The following is a 10,550-nucleotide window of genomic DNA, read 5'->3' on the forward strand; positions in this document are numbered from 1 at the left end:
TGTGGAAACATTCCACAACAAACGGGACACACAAGTGAGCATTTGGCTGCAGCAGACAGAACGCACCAAGGACAGCACAAATCCCTCCACTGGATCCAAGGGAGGGTACGACCGAGCGTCGTACAGACTTGTTGATAATACTTAGGAAACTGGCGAAGATGCCTAAAAGGACGCAAAGAGTTTGGGGATTAGCAGAAACAGGAACAGAAATAATAAACAAGGTCAGCAATTAGACCAGTTCTACAAGAGAAAGTTACCAATCACTAGCTCGAATTAGGGTGCACGCAACGTTTCCTACCCAAATGGCCTAATTAGCCCTGTTAAAGATTGCTCCAGGCTTCGCACCTGCAATATAAACTGCTGCTTCCAGATTACGTGGGTTTAAACCGACACCATGAAGGAAGCACGAGGGCTAGGATACTGTCAGGTTGCCCAAGCCTATACAGGGAGAAGTCGGAAGGCAGAGGTCAGGTTCGAACCACGGACCTTCCGGTCAGTAGATTCGCGCTCTAACCACTTGGGTCATCTCACCCCTGAACCAACACCCCATACTTGCAGACCAGTCAGTCGACGTGGTAGATAAATTTGTTAACTTTGGCAGTTATTTAAGCTCCGAGGGATGACTGGAGACTAGAAAAATTCCCTAATCAAGAGGACCAGGAAAGCTTCTGGCGGCGGTGTGTGTCAAGGATAGAGTATACACTGTGACGGTGCGGTCCGATCTGCTTTATAGATCAGAACTTGGCCTATACGCGCAGAGAACGTACGAAACATATTGGCGGTTGGTCATGGGTGTCTCTGAATCGTTGGCTAGGCCTGGCGAGTAGACCGGATTACCAATGCTGAGATCCACCAAATGGGTTGTGTGGTACGAAGAGATAACCGTTCCATCAGAAAACTCGATATAAATTACGGCTGTGTCATCCCTACATCAGAGAGCAGGAGAAATAAATTGTGCGTTTCAGGTGAACAGTACGTCAGCAACTTACCGCCTCCGACGAAGAGGTAGATGAAGTCACCCGGACCCAGAATGTTGATCAAAGTCGATGTGAAGCTGTGAAGCACATACATGTTGATCGCCAGGTGAAAAGGACTATGATGCGAGAATACACTCAGGAGCATAGACAAAGCGGGAGTGGCTGGGATAAAGGTAGAAAAATTATGAAAACCGACGCAAAGAGAACATTCGGAGGATTGGTGTTACAATTGGGAAACCATCAAAAAACATGCCACGAATCGTATAATCGCTATTTCATTAAACTGATATGCGGTCGACGAGGTGTCCAAATTGATGACCAGTCTTAGATAAGGAGCGCCAAATTGTGCTATTCAGCAGTTCCGACGACCTGTGAAGCTCTGATCTCGACTGACTATCCAGAGGCAGGGGACAAAACCATGGGCAACTTTTTTTTCCATTTCTATCACACGGTCGTGCCATTACAGACTCTTCAAAATTAAAAAAACTATCGAGTTTGAACAGAAATCCTCTACTGGTGAAAGGAAGAAGGTCTTTACTGCGGACAGTTACAGACTACAGAACAGGGAAGCAAAACTCTTCTCGAACGCGTCTTGCTGAACTGTCCTGGATATTCATTGACTATCACTCGAACGTAAACGAACGCTACAAAGCAATTCCACAAATCCCATAATAAATCTCACTTTTCCATAGACGCGGAGCGGAATTACGAGGAAACCACGTACTACTCGCATGTCTTATCAGTAGTATTCACCGTTAACTGGTACTGAAGACTGGACCAGAAATTATGGACGACATACGGTGCATTTTAGCTGAACTGAGTAGTATGCATGAGATACATGATATTCTGTCATACTTTCGGAAATTACGGACTATCATCGGCCAAGACACCTGTTGACTCGTTGGTTTCGATGAAGCTGTAATTCCCTAGTACTACACAAATAATGATAACCTAACCGCCATCTTCGAGCGAAAGACACAAGAACTAAAAATTGAACAATTTTACTACGAAAAATGCACAAAATCCGAGGCTTACAGAACTCTTCGTTCTCTCCAGGAACCCTGACCAGGTCCATTCACCTTACGCCTTGGTTTTTCTGGAATTACTTCCAGGATGCTGACATTTCCGCCATTGGAGGCGAGATAGCAGTGCTTAGAGCAAGAGTTTACTGACCGGAAGGTCCATGATTTGAAACTGACCTCTGTCTAGGCTTGGGCATTCTGGCAGTATCCCAGCCCTCGTGCTTCTTTTGGCTGGCATGGCAGCTAGGCACCGAAAGGTTGTTACAGCTGAACGATTAATTTTCCTATTTTTATTTTTATTACTGCCATTCACCTCCTAGAGGATTGCCGCTTTTTGTCAAATTGAAATTAATATGTTTAACTCTAAGAGATGCTTGGTTGTTGGTTTGTTTTCTGAGCTTGGCAGTTGGATTGCAGACGTTTCACCACCAATCAAGGTAACATCGTCAATGCGGAGGGTGGGTGAATTTTCCTCTTCTCCCTGTGCTTGTATGGTTTCTAAACGGCACCCAGTAGCTCTGAAGTGCTGGATTAGTCCGGAGGCGGTCTTCGCGTAGTTTGATTGGCCATCTGTGAATCTGAGTTGATCTCATTCCTTTATATCCGGTTGGTTCGTTGGGCGTATTCAGTTCGACAGTTCCGTGCCTCTATTGTAATCGGGCCGTTTCCTTCTTGATTTGTGGTCTGAATTTGTTCACTTGATTGGACGATTCAGTGGCCTTCTGTTTTTTTAGTGGTTTTCTTCCTTTAAACTCATTGGTTGGCGCTAGGTTACTTGATTTCCTATGTAACTCAGGGTCACGTGACTGGGTGCTTCTTTTGCTCGTAACGGATGATAGATTGGGTTAATGTCAATGTGTTCATTGATTGTTTTTCTGTAGAGTACCACGCCTTGGCAAACTCTCGCTCCCGCTCTGTTCTTGCGTGATCAAGTATTTGAATACTGTTCCACCTGAACTGATGTACTCTTCTCTGTCTTCTTGGATTGAGACAAGTGATATTGGGTCTTGTCATCTACTGGCAAGCTTGTGCTCGTGTATTCTGGAAGCAAGTTTTCTTCCAGTTTGGCCAAAATGGTGTTTGTCACAGTCGTTACACTCAAGTTTGTAGACCATGTTCGTCTTCTTCACTTTATCCAATCTTCCATTAGGTTTCGAGAGTTTTTCTCGTGTTTGCAAGCTTGAAGGCGACTGTAATTCCATGTTGCCGTCTTCACAACGGCAGCGTAATCTTACTCTATTCTGGTTGTGTTGACAAATCAGCTTGGTGATGGTTTGGTAAGCATCTCCATATAGTGGCCGCTATTTCGGAATGTCTTCCCTCATTTCTCTTCTTCGCCTCTGTAATTTGAGGGAGATTATCTAAACAGCCATACGGCACAAACTACGTGCTGTAATCGGTCCCACGTACCCAGTCTCACCAATAATCCTGCTCTCACCGACAAATCAAGTCGATCTACGATGCATTGTACCCAATATCTCCGCCAACATGGCTCAGGTGGTAAGAGCGCAAATATACTGACCAGAAGGTTCGTGGTTCGAATCCGACCTCTGCTTCTCGACTTCTTCTGTCTAGACCTGAAAAACCTGGCAGTATCCCAGCCCTCGTGCTTCCTTCTGGTGGCATGGCAGTTAGGCACCGGAAGGGTGCTACAGCTGAACGATTTTCATCTCCGCCCCATACATTGTGTAACAATTCACATACAGTTGCGGTGAAACATACATTGGCAACACAGATAGCATTATATGCGAACGAATCTCGGAACACTTGATTTGTTGTTTGGGTCAGATAAACAACAGACCAACTGATGACCTGCATGGTGACACACTCGAAAACCGGTCGATTGTCACACACACTCTATCCACTAGACGTGAAGTTGACCCCAATACCGCGTACTGCCCAGTGTCAATTCAAAATTGGTAGCATTCAGTGAGGCCATGTTGATCACTCAATACAGACCTGACTTGTGCGCTTGGCTGTTGCGCAGTACGATTCGCAAGGAACTGACCGGTAATCTAGTGGATGTCTGGTTATTGAAGGTGCGAGATTGCAAATTGGCCGTCGACCAACGTTTTCCCCGACAGATGTGGATCACATGATTTGAAGTCTGTTCTGCCAAACGTTCCGCACAGTATCTATCTCTTCTGTCTATGTGAGTGTCCCAAGAGCTGTAGAAAAGCTCGGCGACTATAAGAAAGACGAATAGATTAGATAACCTAGTCTCACCTTTGTGCAGAGCGAATCTTCTGATGGTCGGTTGCAATACAAACAGGTTTTAAAACTGAAGCGAGCTTGCACCTTATGATTATGCTAACTTGGTCGTCTTCTGGCTGGCTGGCTGAAGCCAGCTGCATTGTAAATTTCAGTAAAGTGATCTGGACAACAGTTCTTGAACGTCGTTTTCATCAAAAATCTCTCATCTTGCTCCAGTTGATCAGGGTTGCATAGTCTCTTCGCTCTGTAGAATGGTCTTACGAGCTATGGGGGTTTAACCAAAGGGTGTTAATATTGACGCCCCGCGTGTTTTTTGCGGTAAACAGAACACTGAAGGGACCCGTCGAACTCGGCGGACAGATCTTTAGACAGTTAGAACGACTTATCGAGGCCACACCGCGAACATAAACAGCGATCTAAAAACCAAGTTCAGTAGTATAGAGGAAAGGACACGCTACGCTGAACGAACGCTTTTGATGTAATAAACCCTTATGCTAAGGAGAACAAGTGGTGGAAAGAACGCACAACAAATAGGTCAAGTTCACGCGTCGACGAAAACCGCGAAAGCAGTTGACAAATTTGTAACGCCTCATGAAACTTACGACCGTAAGGGCTATTAACAAAATAGCGCAAGAATATCGATTGAAGTGGGCTGCGATGGCCGATAAAGACAACGAGGTTGCAAGCAACGATAGCTAGGATAGAGAACACAAGGTTTAGTGACACACCAAATACAACATACCCCAGAATACATCGTTTGCTTGGAAGGGTCTGCCTAACAAGGATTCTAGTTTTTTTCGAACCTAGTAATCTGAGTTAATCACATAGTGCAACCAAACGAACGCACCTGCGTGGAGAAGCGCAAACGATCACCAGATCCGTCGTGCCCATGTTTTAGCCTCCACGACCGCGCGCGCCAGTGTTCGAAACTCCAAACCGTCGAACCGAATAGTAATGCGCTTACCGAAACGAAGGTGAACAAACCACATCGTCCTATGACTTTCCCTGAGACAGGAAGAACTCCTTGGACGTTCGCATGCCGCTGTAGCGCTCGATGCTTGCTTCGGGCCCAGCTGGTATTGCCGGAGTAGAACTGACAGAGGTCTGAGAGGAACAAAGTGTTGCATTGAAAAGAGGCGAACTTGCCATCTGGTTGATTAGTTGTATTAATTAGCCCATTATATATATATATATATATAATATTAACGGTGTTGGCGAACGCAGTAGGGAACATCCTCAGGTGCACAATATGGTTATGACAACCGGTTGGTTCCAGGCTAGAGCCTGTGACCCTTACTGCGACCGATTCCCGCGCAAAAAGGAACATTTTCTGGCGTATACTATTGGCACTTCAGTTTGATGTAGCTACGCTACTTCATTTGAATAAACGAAGGTGTAACAAGAGGGGAGGAAAAAAGTGCTGCCACCAACATCATCATGATCGTCAGATCCCACAGGTACCAACGTCATAATGAGAGTACTGACAATCAGCTGTTGCGGGAAGCTCGCATTTGAATAAAGCCCTACGATGAAAACGGAGCGAAACGGAGTGAAAAGTGATAAAGCCGGCCAAACAGAGATACCCGAAGTTTACACATCCTCGAGCACCTAGTCAATATGGACAGAAAATGATAGCACGTGCACTACTGATGTCGGTGGGCGGCTAGCTCTTTCAGCAGCCTTAGCCAAACGCTGTGAGGACACTGAAGATTACGACTGAGACAGCTGTGTTCTCAGCCCTGCTAAGCTTCAATTTGACAATCATATGCGTACAGGCCTTCGTCCGATGTCAACCCGATACCGTCTGGAAGGCCATACACTCAATTTGAAGTGACACTTGACCGAAACAGCTGTGTAGGTCCTGTATCCGTACACTGCTGTGCGCAGAGGAGCGTGCCTCATATTCGAATTCGGAAGTGGAATAATGACAGTTGACTACGGCGTTCGGTTTAGCGGCGTGTTGCTTTGTCTTGAGTATATCTCTAAAACGACTGTCCTTAATCAACCTGTGCCATTCAACATAAAACACCAAGTACTCTTTCAAATGGTTGAGAGAACGATGCATTGTCGTCGTCATTCAGCTGTAGCACCATTCCGGTACCTAACTGCCATGTCACATGAAGGAGGCACAAGGGCTGGGATATTGCCAGGTTGCACAAGCCTATGCAGGGGAAGTCGAGAGGCAGAGGTCGGGTTCGAACGATGCATGGATTTTTGCGATCTCGGCAGCACACTGTTCATCCCAAACACTGGACAAAGAAATAAGGGCATGAATAGCAGAAGTCAGGGTGACATTTGGATGCTTTAAGAGAGCCCCCGGGGGCATTCAGCATTTGTACTTAGATACCATCACACTTGAAACGCATTATCGCAGTGACGAGGTAAGATAGGAAAAATATGTTCAGCTTACGGAGACGATATATATGACCCGACCCACGAAGAATCAAACCGGATACGGAGTAAAGAAGTTATACTTTCCCTGGTCGGTACGGGAAGGGATAATGATGCAAGCTAACTGCAGTCTTGACTGAGCAGTCATTAACAGTATCTTGAAGATGTTCCGCGCCATCCCCGAAAACGAGCGCCGAACAGCCCCAAGAGGCCCAAAAGGCTTTTCTAATAGCCCCACAACAGAAATAATAAATAATTGTTCAGCTACGGCATCTTTTTGGTGCATAGCTGCTGCGCAGCTGGAAGGTTAAGATACCGTCGGGTTATCTAGACCAAGCCAAGGACGATCGGAAAGCCAGGGTCGGGCCTAAACCACGGATCTTCCGGTCACTAGTTTCGGGGCTTACTCACTGAGCTAACTCGTGACCTGCCAATTGACCTTCCTGACAGTACCATAATCAGACTACGTTACGTGTCACGGGAACTGCAGGATTTTCCCCGAAGGTGACTGCGGATCCAACGGAACAATCGCACTAATTGGGAGTCCCGAAAGGGCGAAAAATCATCAACGTCGGCAGCACAACAGTAATTTGAAATTCAGCTGGCTATCTGCAGTTGCTCAGTTGGATTACCGGTTTCCAACACAACCCTAAACAGAGAACTTGGACTCTAACGGCTCCGGGAAGAGACGAATGCCTTTTCTTCCTCAAGCGTCAAAGAGCTGCTTTGACGGAAGAAATCCCATTTACTCTATCTAGATGTAGCAGGCCACTTATGAGAACTCTTCAACAGCTCACGACCAGTTCCAACCTTCTTGGGTCTCATCAGGTAGACGCTGTTTCCAAGTTTCTGTCTATGTTCGGCTTGAACCCGAATTGAACGGGATTCGCCAAATACTTTCATTTGCACAAGACTTTGGTTTTGACGGGAGACTCTATTGAACCCAACTGAACCTCTCATGTACAAAGGCCATCAAAAATGGAAGATTCAGATGGGTTCAGTTGAGTCTCTTACCTAACCTACTCTGCTTAAAGATAGAGTTGAAATACTCAGTCGGCGCTTGTGTCACTAATTTGTCTCTGTGTGCGAGAAAGAGATCACCACAACTAAGTGGGGTGAGTTGAGAATATTGATCAGTTTCAAAAATGATGCTCACAAGGGAATTAACTTGAAACCCGTTGCTTACATTACATCGTCTTACGAAGGCGTGTGAAGACGCAACCCGAATAAAGCAAGCAGGATTATGGTCGTCAAGTAGCAGAGCAACGACATGTGTACGAGTGCAATGAAGTGAAGGCATCAGTTCGTTGCAAGACCGTCTTTTGTTGCGTGACACAAACATATATGTCAGGGTCACTGACCATTCGATCATCTCGTCCATGGTTCTATCCGGGGATACCACAACTAAAAACGAGACGGACTTTCATACCTTGCTGTTAGGTCATGAAATGACGGCCCCTGGGTTATCTCCATTCGATGTAAGGCTGGGAAAAGAGGGCTCTACGAGGTAAACTGTCGTCAAACTTACGAAGCACATTGCCTGTCGAACGTAACCTGTGGAGTGTAGTCAGTTGATTAATCGACGCAGAATGAAATTTCTCGGAGATCATCTGGCTTACTCCAGCGTTACTCATGCACTTGTCCGATCAGACTCGTGCAATGCTTCGGAGGGGCCGATGGTCAAACACGGAAAGTCTTCGGGGGTATTCCACACGCAATTACCATCTCTCATATCCGTAATGTAGGATAAAACGGGTCGCGGTATTGTACACTTCGGACATTCGAGCCGATGTCACTTCGGCGCCACAAATGTCAGGGTATGGTGTACGCTGCCCTGACCTTCCAAATTCGGGAAGTAATTTCTTTCGCCAGACCTCTGAGACGTATACAGGTGCCCAGGTGAAAAAACTTACCTAACATTTCGATTGATTTACCTGCAAGCATTAGGTCTGGGTTTGATCCGACCCAATCTTGCAGTAACAGTTTGTACTTTACGCGTACGAAGCGCACATTGAACTATGCAGCAGAATCACTGGGGTTATTTAAAATAGCATAATATCCGAATGGTTTGATTCAAGAGGAGCAGTATCGTCAACGTATTCAATATCGGACGTGGGCGAACGTCTCGGAGTACTTCGATCACCGAGGTGGTAGAGACAGGTACAGAAGACCCATTTAGCTACGAGGTTAGAGAGGGCGGACAACAAAGGATATCTCCACCGTAGGTACGTACGTACAGGAATCGTGTACAGATAATAATTTAGGGGAATGCCACAGTTTCTGACTATCAACGAAGTTGGAAGCAGATTTGGGACTGAGAAAGACAGTCATTGTTGGTTGTCGGGAGTGGTGTAGCCCCGGAACTAATGACAAAGTGACAATATGATCGATGCAGCCCTGGCCAGGGCGAAACGTAGCTTGGTGCTCTCTCTAGATTATGAATCAACCTTCGTAGGATAATGCCCTAGAACACCTCGGAAGTTATAGCCACTAGGTTGATGCTCCGGAGGTTTTTACACGATGTTCTTGCATCCTTTTAGAAAGTAGGAAGCACCATTGGGACGCTCCATTCTGTTGGAAGTTATCCCCCATTTCAAGCATTTTGTGGTAGGGTCGTTAGTTTAGTTCACCAACTCCTTTGAGGAGTACAAGACTAGATGCTTTGTTGCGCTGAATCAATGAGATTCCACGTTGGACTTCCGTCGTCGGTGTCGGACAGATGTCGATATCCCACTCGGGTTCTGCTACTTCTTCCAGAAGGTGAGTTGATGCGGCCCAGATGATCTGTTCTTCCAAGAATCCAGCTCATCCTTCAAGACTTTTCTGCGAATGGACCAAGATCCTAATCTTTTCGGAGATCGTTTCACTAAATTTCACTCTCCTCGGACTAGTTGACCGGATTATCCGGAAAAGGGTGCGGTTGTTTCCCGCTGCAAAAGACTTCTCAATTTCCCGGGCTTTTGCAACACAATAGCACTTCCCATTAGTCCTATCAACTCAGCTTTATATTGCTGAGCAACAGAGGCACTTTGCAGGTGGTGAACTGAGGGTCTTTGCATCAACCGGCGCGTTCACGATGGAAAGTGAGTAGATACGCGTACCGCACAATACCGTGACCGGATTCAAGTTGGGTACGAGTGGAAACTGACGGGGCTGTTAACTCAATCACTGTGCTTGCATCTTGGATTCTCGTTTCTGAGACACAGCACACATCAACGCCAAGCGAGCCCAGTGTGAGTGCAAACGCAGCTTGCTGTCCTGCTTGTTTCAGAGTGCGAACATTGAACGCGGCCAGTAAGACAGGGTGTCGAGGCTTGAGGACTGATGTGGAGATTCCTGAAAATGTCGGCGCCATTTGGCACGCAAAACCGGTACATGCCGAACGGAAACAAGCAGGACAACAAGCTGCTCTTGCACTCACACTGGACTCGCTTGGCATTGATGTGTGCTGTGTCTCAGAAACGAGAATTCAAGATGCAAGCACAGTGATTGAGTTAACAGCCCCGTCAGTTTCCACTCGCTTCCGGCTGCGCACCTCTGGTGATCCAGAAGCTGCTGCGGTGCGACGTGCAGGGGTTGGTATTGTGCAGTCACCGGTTGGAAATATCCTTACTTGACTGGATGCTTGTTGATAGTCGCCTTTGTGCGGTTTGTCTGGCAACGTCTGTGAAGGAGTATCACAAGCGACAAGTTGATAGATGTCTGTTTATCGTGTCTCCCTACGCCCCAAATGACTGTAGATCCGACGCCGTCAAAGACAGGTTTTACGACGCCTTGAATGCTCTGCTGCAGCGAGCTAAAAGCTCAGACATTGTGGTCGTTGCCGGAGATATGAATGCGCAAGTGGGCAGGCTCAGTGCATCTGAGACTCAATTGGGAGGTCGACATGGACTGGACTCGGTACGTACGGACAATGGGGAACGATTGCTTCAGCTGTGTGCTGATC

General features: G+C 46.6%; 1 protein-coding gene across 1 annotated transcript in view; it reads right to left on the minus strand.

The window, feature by feature from the left end:
- The window catches only part of T265_14096 (hypothetical protein), a gene marked incomplete at both ends in the record, with an annotated part of 15,802 nt that overhangs the window by 2,145 nt on the left and 3,107 nt on the right, over window positions 1-10,550 (minus strand). The window contains 3 exons of the mRNA XM_009172018.1: window positions 990-1,139; window positions 4,816-5,016; window positions 5,057-5,317. Of these exons, the coding sequence (XP_009170282.1) occupies window positions 990-1,139; window positions 4,816-5,016; window positions 5,057-5,317 (612 nt within the window). The remainder of the gene's footprint in view (window positions 1-989; window positions 1,140-4,815; window positions 5,017-5,056; window positions 5,318-10,550) is intronic.

The sequence above is a fragment of the Opisthorchis viverrini genome, assembly GCF_000715545.1.
Source record: "Opisthorchis viverrini unplaced genomic scaffold opera_v5_141, whole genome shotgun sequence".
NCBI classification, from domain to species: domain Eukaryota; kingdom Metazoa; phylum Platyhelminthes; class Trematoda; order Opisthorchiida; family Opisthorchiidae; genus Opisthorchis; species Opisthorchis viverrini.